At 47.5% G+C, this 14,862-nt stretch overlaps 2 protein-coding genes and 1 long non-coding RNA gene across 5 annotated transcripts in view; 1 reads left to right on the top strand and 2 right to left on the bottom strand.

Moving 5' to 3' along the window:
• ARIH2 (ariadne RBR E3 ubiquitin protein ligase 2) overlaps window positions 1-1,533 on the bottom strand; it is a 30,262-nt gene extending 28,729 nt beyond the window's left edge. The window contains exons 1-2 of one of the 3 annotated variants that reach the window (XM_067003227.1): window positions 1,396-1,519; window positions 687-798 (exon numbers count right to left, since the gene is read on the bottom strand). The gene's annotated coding sequence lies outside the window, so the exon portion shown is untranslated. Of the gene's footprint in view, window positions 1-686; window positions 799-1,395 lie in introns of all 3 variants that reach the window. The other 2 variants (XM_067003228.1, XM_067003226.1) reach the window with 2 other exon arrangements.
• Window positions 1,534-1,599: 66 nt separating this feature from the next.
• Window positions 1,600-11,919, top strand: SLC25A20 (solute carrier family 25 member 20). The gene is made up of 9 exons (XM_048072322.2): window positions 1,600-1,860; window positions 2,351-2,443; window positions 4,351-4,478; window positions 6,700-6,790; window positions 7,771-7,888; window positions 9,046-9,118; window positions 9,647-9,756; window positions 11,128-11,252; window positions 11,773-11,919. Exons 1-9 carry the CDS (start codon window positions 1,756-1,758, stop codon window positions 11,833-11,835), a joined length of 906 nt encoding a protein of 301 aa, XP_047928279.1. The 5' UTR covers window positions 1,600-1,755; the 3' UTR covers window positions 11,836-11,919.
• LOC136791612 (uncharacterized) overlaps window positions 9,688-14,862 on the bottom strand; it is a 24,033-nt gene continuing 18,858 nt past the window's right edge. The window contains exon 3 of the long non-coding RNA XR_010833938.1: window positions 9,688-9,827. This is a non-coding gene — a long non-coding RNA (uncharacterized lncRNA). The remainder of the gene's footprint in view (window positions 9,828-14,862) is intronic.

Below are 14,862 nucleotides of genomic sequence, written 5' to 3'. Positions count from 1 at the left end.
CAAGCCAGGTGCCAAGAAAACAAGTGACATAACTCACCTAGCGCTCAGCCTCACGCTCTCAGACCCGTTCAGCTCTCGGAATACAAACTAAGACAAGACGTAGCTAATGTTTTATAGCTTTAGATTAAGACAATAAAGACAATAAACTCAAAAAGAGGGTCAAAAGAACAGAGTATTTGGAGTAACTTAATTACTACCCTTATCCCCCAGATCAGCTTATAAAGTTTTAAACAACGTTTAGCTCGCTTTCCTACACGGCAGTAAGGTGAGGTCCCACTTCACCACCTCCATCCAGTGTGCTCCCTCACCTTCCTAGCACTGATCCAGACCCCTCCTTCCTCCAGCCGCCCTGCAGGAGCACATAAATGTCCCCATCCCCATGCCCTGCGCCTCCAGCTCCAGCAGGGACGTCCCCTTGCCATTGGTCTCTGCCCTCAGTAGAGCCAGACAGCGAGTTACTGCATCCCTCCTCGTTTCTGTCTCGCTGCATCGCTTTCCTCTGGCTCCTTGCCCTCTGCATCTACCTCCGTGGGACTTCTCTAACTCTTTCAGAAGACACTCCTCCCTGCTGCTTCTTCTGTTGGGATTTCACAGTTATTTGAATGGACTTTTTCTGCCACTTTTTCCTCTCACTTCTGTATCGACAATTTTGAGCGTGACTCGAGTTTGCCTCTGGAATTACTTACCCACGCCAACTTTAAGCGGACTGGCACCCTCGCTTTCCTCTGAAGCCCTCTACAGCCCCCGCTCCACGCTCGCTATCAGCGTTAATCGCATCTCTGCCTATGTCACTGGCGCCTGTAATCCAGGGATCAGCCTCAATCGCCTCCTCACACACACAGCACGCGCCCCCGGCCGCCTCCCCCTCCCCCGGGCTTTCAGGGGTGATTTTTCCACCCCAGGAGCCAGAAACCAGAGCAGCAGCCCCCCCCCCCCTCCCCCTTTGTACCATGCCTGCAGAGACCCCCGTGCAGCCGCACCCCGTCCCCAGGGGACCCGCAGGCTCCCCTCCCACCCCCCCCACTGTGCTGGGCGCCCCGACCCTGCCGTACCCCCACCGGTACCGGCGGGGCCCGCTCCTCTCCCTCCCCCCTGTCGCCCCCCGTCACCGGACTGCGCCCCCCCCCCCCCCCCACCAGGAGCAGGGCGGCCCGGCCCCCTTCCCCAGGGCCGTTCCTCTCGGAGCCCCCCGGTGTGCGGCGAGCGCGGCCCGGGGCAGCGCTGGAGGCCGAGCCCCGGGACAGCGGCGCCCAGTACGGCTGTGGCGGCCCCGGTACGGGCCCGCTCCCGCTTGGGGACACCGCCACGGGCCCGGCGGTGCCCCCGCTCCCCTCAGAGTCCCCTCCCGGCCCCCTCAGGGCCCGGGCCGCCCCCCCTCGGCCCACCCGCACTCACCGGGCTCCGCAGCGGGCGGGGGAGGCGGGAGCGGGGCCCGGGGCTCCTCCTGCCGGGCCGCCGCTGCTGCACGCCGGAAGCGCCGGCCTCCGTGTGGCGTCACTTCCGCCGGGCGGGGCGGGAGGGCCGTACCACCGCCCTGAGGGGTGCGGGGGGGGGGAAGAGGGGGAGCGGAGCGCTACCACTGAGGAACGGGGGAGGGGGGGGACGCGCCCCGCTCCCGGCGTGCGCCGCGGCTCGGCGCTGGGGGAAAGGTCGCGGGGCGGCGGGGGCGGCGCTCGCTCGGCGGGGACGGAACGGTCCGGCCCGGCCCCGGCTCTGCCACAAGCCCCGCCGCCGCCTCCACAAGCCGCCGCAGCCATGGCTGAGCAGCCGCAGCCCATCAGCCCCGTGAAGAACTTCTTCGCCGGCGGCTTCGGCGGCGTGTGCCTGGTGTTCGTGGGGCACCCGCTGGACACCATCAAGGTGAGGAGGGTGTGGAGGGGGAAGCGGTGAGGGCTGCGGGGACTACGCTTCCCAGCGGGCACCGCGCGGGGCGCGCCTGCGCAGTGCGGGAGGACTACAACTCCCAGCGTGCTCTGCGGGGAGGCGGGGACTATAACTTCCGGCGTGCCCCGCGAGGCGGCGGGGCGCCCCCTGCGGGCCTGGGGGCTGCAGCGCTCCCCTGGGGGCTGCGGGCGGGGGCTTGGGCAGCGCCCGGCTGGTCATTACCTGCGCGAATTATCCACGCCGGCTGTGTCACGCCTTAACGCCCGCCTTGTTCTCTTCTGTAAAGGCTGAAGTGGTCTAAAGGCTAAAGCTGGCCGTCACCCACGCCGTGAGGGCTGCTCTCGCTACCTGATGGCCCCGGGGAGATGTTCTCCTGGTGCCAACACTCAGTACACCAACACTCAATAGACCAACACTCAGTAGATCAACACCCAACACACCAACGTTTCTTCTCCCTCCCTGCCAGGTCAGACTGCAGACCCAGCCCAAGCCGCAGCCTGGCCAGCCCCCGCTCTATTCTGGGACCTTCGACTGCTTCAGGAAGACTCTGGTTGGAGAGGTACCGCAAAGCTGGCGGCTGTTCCGTGCGTCACGGGAGCGGGGCCATGTGGGAGTGTTCCCCCCGGGCCGTACAAGTCTTGGCTTATCGGCTGAGTTGATGCTAATTAAAATGTTTCGTCAGTTGACAGAACTTGAAGGGAGATCTCGCTGGTAACGCTCAGCATCCACTTGTTCCAAACTTAGCTCTCGTTGTTTTGTTAGGAAGTGCTTTTGGTACCAAATATCACGATATTAATGTCTGGAGTGAAAGACTGGAGTTAAAATTGGCTTTGTTGTAGTTGGTGGCACCGTGCTGTGTTCGGTATTCGGAGCTGCCTCTGGAAGTCCTAAAATAGGCAACGACTTTTGTTGATTCAAGCAGTACTTTTACTTTCTTCTGTGAACTATCTGTGAGAAGGCAGAGGCAATTCAAACATTTGTTTGAATTGTAGATGATACACTTTTTTTTTTTTTTTGACTACAGGGACAATTATAGTAGTTTTGATTAATCTTCTTCAGAAGGTAGAAAGCAGTTTTCCCTCCTGGATCGGCCATATCATGTGACTGAACTATAGTCTATTTTGTTTTTAGAAAGGCACGCAGCCTTGGTTTAAAGACTTTAAGTGACACGGAATCCACTCAGCTGCTTCATACGTTTTTCCAGTGGCTATTTACTATTTGGAAATAATGACTATAAAGCCCACGTGTTTATTTACGTGGCTTAAGTCTGATTTCTAACCACTGGATCTTGTTAGGTAACTCTCTACTAAAAGAATGAGCTGTCTCATATCTGAAATCTACTTTCATGATGGCATTCGCAGGTTGTTATATAACCAAAGTAAATCTCGTTTCCCTGCTCTCTCCCACAAAGCACTGAATTGCTCTGCTAGCTCTGAATCCGTTGCAGTTTTTAACACCCCTGCTGAAGCACGGACGTCAGAGCTGAACTGTAATAATAGCCTTCTGATTTGGCGTTCAGAGGTAACGCTGCCTCTCTACTCCTACTCAATACTCATCTGTTTCTGGGAGGAAAACTGAAGCTTCTCTTCCAAGTCCTTTTGTTTCCCATTGCTCATGGGAAGGTTGAGCAGGAGTGTCTGATTTTTGTGAACCCCACGGGATTTCATTAGTCGGCCGTATCTGTAAGCATAGGGACACCCGTTGGGACACACTGAATTATTTTGGGGAGGAGGGAGGATGAGTGATTGACTGGCAAATATTTAATTTGTGCACCTAGCCTTTATCTAGACAGATAAGTGCTTCCTTTTTATAAGAAAAAAATCACTTCAGAGGCAAGGTAAATGAAATAAACGCTGCTGCTGGGTCTGCATTAGAATTTTTCCATGTGCGCAGCCTGATGAAGGGAAACGTCAGGGATGGTGAAAGCTTTGATTTACAGAAGGAAAGTAGAAGAATGATTTCCTCTTGAACTCATTCCAAACTGGGTTTGTGTGGGGAGTAAAGTAGCTCAGGTTAGTCTCCCTGGCTCTTCCTTTACCCAAAGAGTGAATTTGCTCCAGCGTTCTCAGGCTCAGTGTCAGGATTGTACCCTGCTGCCTTTGATGGCTTATCAATAAAGCACATGTACATTTTTTGTACGTACCTGAGAGAAAGGACTTTTTGACCCAGTCTAATAGGAGTTTCATTCAGGTGGCTTTCAACTAAACTTCCTCATACTTGAGGTGTAAGTTCTGGATTGGAGCAGCAAGGTGTTAAAGGTTCTGGTGTTCTCCAGGACGGACAGCTTTCCTCTGCACCAGTTAAACGTGTATAATTGTAAACAAACAATAGATGCTGTAATTCCTCTGATTAATATGACTGGCTAGCTGATATTATCTTGTACCGTAGCATTTTGCTTGTCAATAAAATGAAATGTGTGCAGAGCGTATGCCAAAAAAGTAATTTGTGTGATAATGTTTCTTGCAGGGAGTCCGAGGCTTGTACAGAGGAATGGCAGCTCCTATTATCGGAGTGACCCCCATGTTTGCTGTGTGCTTCTTTGGATTTGGCTTGGGAAAAAGACTCCAGCAGAGAAAACCTGATGATGTTTTGACGTGAGTTTCTGAGTTAAGCAGATAGTTGGGAAAGGCACCCTGAGGCTCTTGCAGCTTCTTTGTTGTCACACTTTGAGTTGTGGTGTAAATTTGTCTCTTCTCCTAGGTTATAAATATAGTTCTGAAAAATAAAACACTCGTGTGTTTTAACGCTTCTGGAAGCGTGGGACTGATAGCACAGGCTAAAAACAGCCAGGATGTGGGCAGGTGCTATGCAATTCCCTTTCTACGCAAGAGCGAACCATTAAGGAACAATTCCATTTTTGTGGAGCACAGTGCGAGTTACGTAATGATAGCCTGCGAACACTCACTATTAACAGAAACTAAGGAATAAATACATTCATGGTCAAGCAATCTTGACAAAATTGACATTCAAAAATCCCAATTTTCTCTTCCCTGCTAGCTGTGACTCTTGCTGGGCCCTTAGTTTAGGGTATAGTAGTAGCCATGGACATGTTTCATTATTAATTTCCAAAAAGCAGTGTTTATGAGCAGCCTTCCTCTCAGACACCTCTAACCTTATAGGAAAGAGAAGGGAAACTAAGAAAACTTTGTATTGCTCCCTCCAAGCGAACTTAAGCCTGAGGAAAACTCTCCCATAGAGTGCTCCCTTAACTTCTTTGCTGAATTGTGATTTATAGCTCCCCAGGAATAGAACTGTAGCTTAGCAACATTTCGTGCTATTATTTGTGCAATACGTAGGAGCCCTGTCGGAAAGCGGGAGCCCATTGTGTTGAGCTGAGCGTGGTGGGGTGGGGAGGGACGGTTTCTGTTGGAGCCTCGCCTGCTGTCTGGGTGGTGTGAGCGCACCTGGCGTGGAGCGAGCTCCGTCTGCTTGGATCACGCGGAGGGAGGCAGGGCCGGGCTGCGGGGGCGCTGCTGGCTTTCCTTGCTCTTCACTTTACCACGGTGGCATCATCGTGCAGGCAAGGCCGAAGAGTAAGACGGGGAGTTGGTGAAGACTGGAGAATTCAGGGAAACAAACGGGCTGTGGGCTTACTGCCAGCAGCCTGAACACCTCGGGGCTTTGCGTTTTGTACACATCGTATCAAAGGGAAGTTAACGGGGAAGGTGGAGAAGTGCGGTGTACTCTTTTGACTATTTATGCAGAACTCCTTCCTCTGCTCTGCCTTGGAGAGAGAGAACACAGGTCAACGACGAGGTGGTAAATCTGTCATTGTGCACAGCTGTGCTGCCCCTTAGGTGCACTTTACACAGCAAGATACGGTACTCGTGGCGTGTGAGGGCCAAAAAGAAAGGTCAGACTTAGCACCGTGGTTGTGGGTCTGAGGCAGGCAGGAGTGCAGTGGTTCACCACGCTGATTTTGCAGGGAGATTTTGGAAGGAAGGAGATGGAAAGAAACCTGAGGAGCCTATTCTCTCTTTTCTGAGGCTGAAAAATCTCAAGGTGAGCTAGAAAACTCAGAGCTTAGTCTGAGCAGGAGGTGCATGCAAAGTGGTGGGGGAGGTTTGAAAGGTCTGGAAGATGGGAGTGGAGAAAATGGGATGGGAATTTAAGAGTAAAGAAAGGTGTAAGAATTGGAAAACCTGAATAGAATGCCATCTCTTTGGCAAATGGTGACAAGGGGAAGGTGTGGAATTTAATTGAGATATTAGATCTTACTAGGGGAGGGTTGGATGTCAAAATACATTTGTGATGCAGAAAGCCTATTTATGGGACTTATATCGTAGACTTTTCCACGTGAAAGTAGATGCAGAGTGTGGGGGGTATGGTGCAGGTTGGCAGGACAGACTCGACAATGGCACAGAACCTCTGAGAGGTTACAGAAATGGCACAGAACCTCTGAGAGGTTACAGAAATGAGGCTATTGACTGCGCAAGCAGGACGAAGTGTGGAGGCTGAGGTCACTGAGAAGAATATGGGAGACTGGGAAGAAGAGACTGTTGAGAATAAAAATCAATGGGAAATGCTGTACAAAAACCGCAAGTGTGAGGAATATTAGCAAATACAATAGCTGTGAAGAGCTGACTTATGGTTGCTGTGGGAACCAGGGCTTTGAATCCTAGAGATCTTCAATGTTTAGCTCTAATTATGCGTTGATGAGGCACTTCTGCACCGATCAAAAGCAGCGGATGCATTTCTAGTTCCACTGCCAACCCTGTATGAAGCAGAATAATCTTGTGATACAGAAGTCTTTCTGCCCTTCATTTCCTATGTCCTGTGCTGTGTTAGGGTCTCACTTCTGTTTTCTCTGGGCAGATATCCTCAGCTGTTTGCAGCTGGCATGTTGTCGGGAGTGTTCACAACAGTGATCATGGCTCCAGGAGAGAGAATCAAGTGCCTTTTACAGGTAAGGAATTGGCTGATGGTGGCAGGAATTTAATGTTAGCGGCCTTGACTTTCCACACCAGGAACTTCCTTGGTTAGTGTATTCGCTCTGTTCTGGTTTTTGACAGGACTGAGACAACTGTCATTTAATGCAGCCGTGTCACAAAGAAGCATTACACACCGTGACAGTATAAGCACAGACAGCATTCGCTGCTCCATTCACTTCACAGAGCGCAAGCCTCACACTGTGTGGCATTATATGAGGCATCAGGGGATGACTCAGTCTGCTTTAAAGTATGGAAAAGCACAGCTTTTCAGAATGAAACTTTCTCTGAAAAAAAATATTAAAATATCCCAAACTGCTAGGTCACAAGACTTCGTATTGTAAAGATTTTTCCATTTTCTTGACAAGTTCCCAATACGTAATTGAGGAAAGTACTTCAAAATACGTGGAATAGTTTTTGAATGTTTGGGTGACTGCTGGCTCTACACCTCCTCGAGGGTTTTTTAAAGCATTGTAGGCAAATGTAAACCTGAACAAACGAAAATACTGTCTGTAGCAGAGATGGGAAGGTTTGCTTATGTCAGACTCTCCTGAGCTCTCTTAGCGTGGTGGTGGGTGTTCACGTGTTAGTTCCGACATGTGCTATTCTCATGGGACGTTCTATGCACATACAAATTGTTTGGATTTCTCTAAATTTGAAGGCTACTTTTTGTCAGTGCAAGTATTACCTAGCTGGTTTCATTTGTTTCAAACTTAACACTGGCAAAAAATAAGGGAGAATCTAGCCACTGCATGAACAATAAATATATCCTCAGCTTGAATAGGAGAGCACTCTTTGAGGAAATGATGCGGAGGCTCCATGTGCAGGAGTGCCTACAGAATGAGTATGTGCTCCTTCCTCTCTGGAAACGTGCATGTGGCTTTCTAATTATTGACTAAATGATTGTTCACCAGCCAGAAACCTTCACTAGCCAGAAACTGTCACTTTAATCCTTCAGATCCAGGCAGCTACAGGTGAAACTAAATACACTGGCTCTTTGGACTGTGCAAAACAGCTGTACCGCGAGGCTGGGATTCGCGGCGTGTACAAGGGGACAGTGCTCACCCTCATGAGAGGTAACCGATGGAAACGTTCTGGTGCTGCTTCATCTTGGGGTACTTGAAGATAAGAAGCCTGGCATGGTATCATGGGTCTCGCTGTCCCTTTAGCCCATTGGAGATGCTTTGTGTCACCCTTTTTTCTTTTTTTTGCAGTCTTCAGAGTTACTCCAATGCCTCAAAGGGACTGAGAAATAAACATGAGATTCTCAGTGAGTGAGGAAGAGATTAGATGACAAGGATCAGAGGGATATAGGAAATAATTAAGACATGAGAAGCCCAGAGGAATTAAAGGAGAGGAGCAGAGAACAAAGAGAAAAGATAAATACAGAAGTGGGCTTTTTTTTCTTTTCTTGGGAGAAGTATTGTGAGTGCTGTCTGTGACTGCTGTGTAATAACGATTGCTTTAAAAGATATGATTGAAGCAGTTACGCTTTCTAACCTTTTGAGTGTGGGTTATCTTGGATTGGGATGTCATGACCCTACTCAGCAACAGCAAGAAAGTAATTGTGCCAGAGGCTGAAGGCTTTACATGTTTGGGGACTTTCTCCTTCGAATAGCATTAGATTGTTCCCTGTATTGGGGCAGTGTTTTCCAAGTATAACCTGAAATGTCTTTTTTTGATATGCCAGTTTAAGAATTTGTTCTGTCCCCTGCTTCTCATAGTAGTGTAACGGCTAGCAATTCTGGCAGGGTCCCTAGCCAGAGGCTGGTTGTCCAGCTTAGACGTGAGCTAAGAATGGGCTGCGGAAGTACCTTAAAACAAAGCAAAATGAAACCTATCAATAACAACAGCAACGAATCCAGAAATCCAGCTTCATTAGAACAAATAGTGTGCCGACCTTGTAAAATTCCTGAACTGCTCTAGTTTGCTATAGAGAAATGAAGAAAGCTTAGAGCTGTCTCAGCTTAATGGCCGGGTTACAATCTGATTTGAAGGACTGCCAACCAAAGCGTTCAAGGTATTTTTCTAGTTCTTCCCTTCAGCACCTGCTGTCCCTGGGAAAGTTCAGGTTCCTCCATTTCCAGAGCAACAGCTTTTTTTGTTTGCAGGGAATGCTCAGAAAAGGAATCTGGATGTATTTAGAGGTGTTGCTGAGTTGGCATGGGACTCCTATGTCTCTAGGCTTGGTTTTGTTTCCCACTACTCAAAGATTTTGTTGTTTACCCACTAGATGTTCCAGCCAGTGGAATGTACTTCATGACGTACGAATGGCTGAAGAACATTCTGACCCCTGAGGGAAAGAGGTTAGTGAAATCCCATAGTCAGCGTTTCCTGGACTAGCCAGACACTGCTGTTTAATTTCCCCAGTTAAGAAGGGATTTAGAGCGGTATCATTAAAATAACCCCCCAAAATTGGTCACTCATTTTGAGTTGTGTTGTTTTGGTCTGGGGTTAACTGACAGAACAATATTCTGTGTTTTGCTCAGACTCTGACCTTGGATCTTATTAGCCAAGTAACGAATATTTGGAGTAGCTCTTTGCTCTTTCACCCCTCTGTGTGTGCAAAAAGATGGTTTGTTTGTTTTGTGTCCCATCTCAGTCTTTCCCCTGCATTTTGTGCTTGTGTTGCTAAATTAAAGGATTTGAACCTTTAGGGTGGAGTTGGCAAATTTTTGCCCAGAGGACTCTTGTCTGTATCTGCAGCATTGTGCTGCCTTCTGGCTGTCTTTGGTTGTCACTTTAGTCAAAACAGATGAGTTTTTACTATTTATTTATTTGTTTCTTTGTTTATTTATTTATTTATTTTTCCTCTCGCCCCATCCCTGCCACAGTGTGAGTGACCTCAGTGCGCCGAGGATCCTCTTTGCTGGGGGCTTGGCTGGGATCTTCAACTGGGCAGTTGCCATTCCGCCAGACGTGCTGAAGTCCCGCTTCCAGACCGGTGCGTAGCACGCCAGCTTGTCATGGCCACGCTCGGTGCAGCGCCCTGGGAATAGGCTGGACACTTGAGCACTGCTTGAGACAAATACATGAAAAACCTGAGTGTGTTCGTAGCTTTTTAGTTGGTTTCCGTGCAAATTTTTGGCAAATCAGGCTCTCCTTCTTTCTCTGCCTCCCTTCTGATATAGTGATCCCCATTTTAGATACCTGTTCTGAAATCTAAGCATGGAAATCATAATAATAGAACCAGGTGTCTTGACTGTTTTATTACAAATCTAAGTCTTTGAAGGGCTTTGTTGCTTCACTTCAGACACAGCTGTGTAAATTCTAGCCTGTGCTGCCTGCAATGTTACAGTAACTGGGTGTGCCTTGCTGAGAGTATTGCTTTTGGACTAACAGATCTGCTCTAAGCATCTGTGGCCTAGTTATAGTGAGGATGGCCCCAGGCTTTGAGCTTCAGTGGAGTTTGAGTTCTTCATTGGTTTCTTTGGGAGTGCTATTCAGTGCTTATTTTTACTAAGGCTCTCCTGTAGTCTCTGCCTGTGGATTCAGCTCTCCGCTGGACGTCTTTTGTGATCATGATTTAGTGCAGGAAATTTCTTTTTTCTGTGAGTAGTGGCTGTTGTAGTTGGCTATTGTACGGAGGGCTGTGTGTGAAAGACATTACAACTTTACTCCTCGTTCCACTGAGCCAATCTACAATGCTGCTTTGAAGATGCCATGGTTTCATGGTGGTTCCATTTAGTTGGGTTGTTTTGCAGAATACCGGTTCAGAGGGCTGGCAGAGGCAGTGCTTTCCTGAGGTGTCAGGAGAAGGAAGAACCTGTTCTTTGAATAGAATACATTTTCAAAACACCTCAGCAAATCTTTGTGACATCAGCATTAAAATAGCCTGTGCATTTCACTTGAATTTTGTTGCTCTTCTTGGCTGGGGCACATCATAGGATCACTTTCTGCTTCTTATTATCTAGCTGCATCAGTTATTATTGATGGCTTTCCTATCTCTTGGGAGCGTTGTCATCAGCTGTGAGAGTAACAGCTCAGGCATCCAATCCTGACAAAAGTTAGTTTCCTTTTTCTTCCCCCACCCTCCAGATGTCTTAATTATGTACATTCTTTGTGGTGATGGTGAGCACTTAGCTTCTGTTTACTGAGCCTTTTGTAAGCCAGCTGTATTATTTCTTTGCTTTTGACTGAAATAAGTCATTTTCCCAAGCTGATACTTTCACAACATGGCTTCAGCAGCGCTTGGATTCTGGTGACACTTAGGTGTTGTAGCAATACAAACCTGTTGAAAATCCTGGGCTGTTAAATATGCCTTCAGTATTTGTGACTGCCATACAGCTTAGCTAATGTATTTCATCTCTTGCAGCTCCTCCAGGAAAATACCCAAACGGCTTTAGAGACGTACTGAGAGAACTTATCAGAGAGGAGGGAATTGCATCTCTCTATAAAGGCTTCACAGCTGTCATGATCAGGGCATTTCCTGCTAATGCGGTAAGTAATTTGCAGTTCCAGATGGGTTTTGGGGACCTGGCCATCCGGTGCATATTTGTAGTCTGCCAGGGAGATGACTGGCTGCTTAGTGTTGTACCACCTCAGTGAGATTCTCCTTGCTGTAGGTACTTTGGGCTGTTGGTGTCTGCATTCTGAAGTGTACCTTAATCTAGGGGGAACTACCAACCAAACCAACAAGTTCTAAGCTGTGCATGAAAGCCCTTTGACTTACTCTGACGGTATTTCATGTCTGATTATACATCCACCGGTAGAATACAGAAATGTGTGCATAAGTTTGGACTGGCTTCTCCTTCAATAAATGACAAACTTAATGGATTAGAAGTTCTGCATTTGTATGAAAAGATACAGCAGAATTCTTGCCTCTGGTACAAGACTTTTTTTGCTCTTTTCCTCCTCCCGTATCAGCCATGTCAGGTGTTTATAGTGCTACACTCAGAAGGCTTGTTTGGAATAGGTTTTTTAGAATCCTGATTTGTTCTGTACGTTCTCTCTTTTCCAGGCATGTTTCCTTGGTTTTGAAGTTGCTATGAAGTTTCTTAACTGGATTGCACCAGGTCTATGAAGACTGCAAAGTCTTTGAAAATCAGAGAGGAGAGGGAAGAGAGTACGAGTCTGCCTCAAAGGAATAAATGAATGATCACTTGAAGTTTCAGGAATGATTGCTTGCCTAATACCTTTTTGCCTTCCTCATATTCTTTAGGTGGTGCTATGTGCCGTTCAGAAATGTAAGCTGTAACTCTGAAATAGAGTTGATGAGGAGTTAAAGGTGATACACCTGTCTTCTGAGCCAATGTACCACAGCAGTAATGCTGCTAACAGACACGCTACACACACTACCTTAAGTACTTCCTCATGGAAGAAGAGTTTTCCTAAATATTAATTCTTTGTTTACTGAAGAAACATAGAAATGAATGCTGAAAGACTTACTTATTAGGCAGCGTGTACTTAACTTTCAGGGCATAAGTTAGCAGCTGCACATACTGTAGTATTTACAATCAATGTCAAGTAGCGTTCTTATCTCTTGCAGTTTTTTCAGTTGTCTGTTTGCATGTTGACAGCAAATCCTACATGCGTGTGATGCAGCAAACACAGAACTAAGCAGGTGAGGTTAGAGTTAGGTTTGGGTGGGTTGAGAGGCATTACAGATACCTTACAGGATATTGCACGCTTACCTTTTCTGTGGAACTAAGGGGAAAAATGAATTATGCTCAAACATTTGCAGTAAACTTCACTAAGGTCGCCAGTGGGGAAATGTTTACCTGAACTTTTCTCTGAAATCCCTTTGTCACTTTCTGTCCCATTGAACATATCCCAAATGTGGTTTCACAAGAACAGCACAATTCATAAAAGCTCTTGATGTATTTGATCAAATGTTGCAGTTCAGAAATTTTAACGGGACTTCTAAGAACTCAAACTAAGAACTCTGACACGAGGAGGGTACGTGAAAGTGACACTGGCTCTGCCATCTTGTCTAACTTTATTCTAACTCCTGTTCCTCAGTTTTATTGTAATACTGTTGAGCACAATCACATTTTAATTTGAGAAATGACTAATCCTAACAAGCAAAAAGCACTTTTAATTTCTCCTGGTTTTGATGCAATGTTGTCAGAACTCAATAAAGCTAGCTGCTGTTCGGCTACAATGTGTGCTTTGGTTTATTTTTGCATGGTTGGCTTTGCAAAAGTTTTCCTATTCTTAATTCTGAGAGGTGAATGGGAAATAAGTTGTGCCGTGCTGTGTTTAATCTCTAACGCCTTGCATCTTAGCTTTTGAATTTCTGGGCTCTTTAACATGAGGCCTGGAAATGAATGTCCTGCACCTAACATTCATCTTACAAGTCCTGTTAGGTGCTGTGTGGCAGCTGAAGCTCTTAAGCTATAAAGCCAGACACTAAATAACACGTCTGTGGAAAGAATTTCATGTTTTTCAGGAAAAGGACTGGACACAAATGCAGGGGAACAGAAAAGATCTGTACTGACACCCCACAGAAAAGGCAACTGAGAGGTTGTCCTTGATCCTCTGTGGGCATGTTGGGCTGTGCCATAACGAAACAGTCCTCACCTTGGCTTTCCACAGACGGGATCTTTCCTCAGTACATTCCATCCAATGCTGCTTCAGAAGCTCTGAATTCCATTTTCCTTCCCAGTTCTTAGGAAGGACCAGAAGGGAACCTGCCTTCCCCAGAGTCCACCTTTGTGATTTACCTTTGGGAGGGGGGTGGGAGGTGTCAAACCACTGAGAGAGCCCCTGGGGTGGGACAAGCCCAGTTGCTTGGAGTTGGCTCTGCGTTCTCCCTGTCTTATCGCCAGCTGCAGACCTTCCCCATTGCCTAGGAACCTGCTGCTGCTCCTGCCTCTCAAATCACTGCAGCTATGGATGAATGAAACACTTAAAGCGTGAACACCAAGTTAACACTGGTTCAGAGGAGCAGTAATTAAAAGCCATTCATCTCCAAAATAGTTTTAAACACAAATCTAGGTTTGCTGAGGCTAAATCCAAACTTGTTTCAAGAGGAACAGGTCTGTGCTTGCTAACCACCCAATGCTCTCCGTGTGCTGCTTTGGTTCCCTGCCTGCTCTGGTCATCTTTCTGGCTGCAATGCCTAGAAGTGATTTCTGCCAGCTTTAAAAAGTGTCATGAAGCTTGTTTTGTTTTGTTTTGTTTTGTTTTGTTTTTTTCTTTTTCCTCTCTTAAGTTATACGTTCCAGAAATTGTGACACTTGTTGGGAGGGACAGATGTGCACACACTCTCAAAATTCCAAACACCTGCCTGTTCCAGCTGTCCTGTCAACTAACGCATCGTGGGCAGCTCCTGATCTCATAGGAAGCTAGGAAGAACTGAAACAACCGTCCTGGTTGTAAGTGCTGTTTTAGATAGTTTTTTTTATCGATGCGATTGCCCAGCAGATGGCTGTCTGGGGCTGTCAGCAAGATGGACAAACCAGCAGATCTGAAGTCAAGGTCGGAAGCAAGCACACCAGCTGGTGCCCACGGGCTGCTGCTTCCTTTGGTGGCAGCTGTAGCTTTGTGTCAGGCTGCAGAAGTTTTATGGCCAGCAGGACAGACAGGCAGCTGGAAGGGAGGAGCCTCTTCTCCCTCTCTACCCTGGCGAGGAAAGCTGTCAGCCTCCTGGCTTAAGGATAACCTGTGCCGAGGGGGAATGGGAGACCTGCTATGAGCCGGGCACTGAGGAGCCTTCTCGGTGTGTGTGCTGTCCCCTCGTTTGGCGCTCCAAGTGCTTGAACCTTGGCTGTGCCACCACCAGCTCAGGCTCACCTGCCTGTAGCCTGCAGCAGGACTTGCTCTGAAAGATACTTCAGTTCTTACTAGTCACTGTAAGCCATCTACCTCCTTTCTCCCCTCTAATAGATTTTCTTTTTCATTTTTTTTTAGCACTTCAGATCCCTTTTCCAATTTCAATTATCCTAATCATATTCTTCCCAAGCTGAAGTTTTCGGAGAGCTTTGCATTTTGCATAATAAAATTCTGCCTGTTTAACATGCTCGATTCCATTTGGTGCTTTTAGATAAGTAAAATACAGAAAATGGAGATCAGGAATGAGCGGCTGCTTTCCAACAACAGTGGTGGG

This window comes from Anser cygnoides, chromosome 10 (assembly GCF_040182565.1).
Source record: "Anser cygnoides isolate HZ-2024a breed goose chromosome 10, Taihu_goose_T2T_genome, whole genome shotgun sequence".
NCBI lineage: Eukaryota > Metazoa > Chordata > Aves > Anseriformes > Anatidae > Anser > Anser cygnoides.
The sequence above is the reverse complement of the archived record's forward strand: the minus strand, read 5'-3'. Positions and strand labels throughout refer to the sequence as shown.

Excerpts from the sequence above, each read along its gene's own strand:
- SLC25A20 (XM_048072322.2), top strand. The coding sequence starts at position 1,756 with ATGGCTGAGCAGCCGCAGCCCATCAGCCCCGTGAAGAACTTCTTCGCC. Across the intron at positions 7,889-9,045 it reads AGTGCTCACCCTCATGAGAG|ATGTTCCAGCCAGTGGAATG; the intron begins GTAACCGATGGA and ends TTTACCCACTAG. Across the intron at positions 9,757-11,127 it reads GAAGTCCCGCTTCCAGACCG|CTCCTCCAGGAAAATACCCA; the intron begins GTGCGTAGCACG and ends CATCTCTTGCAG.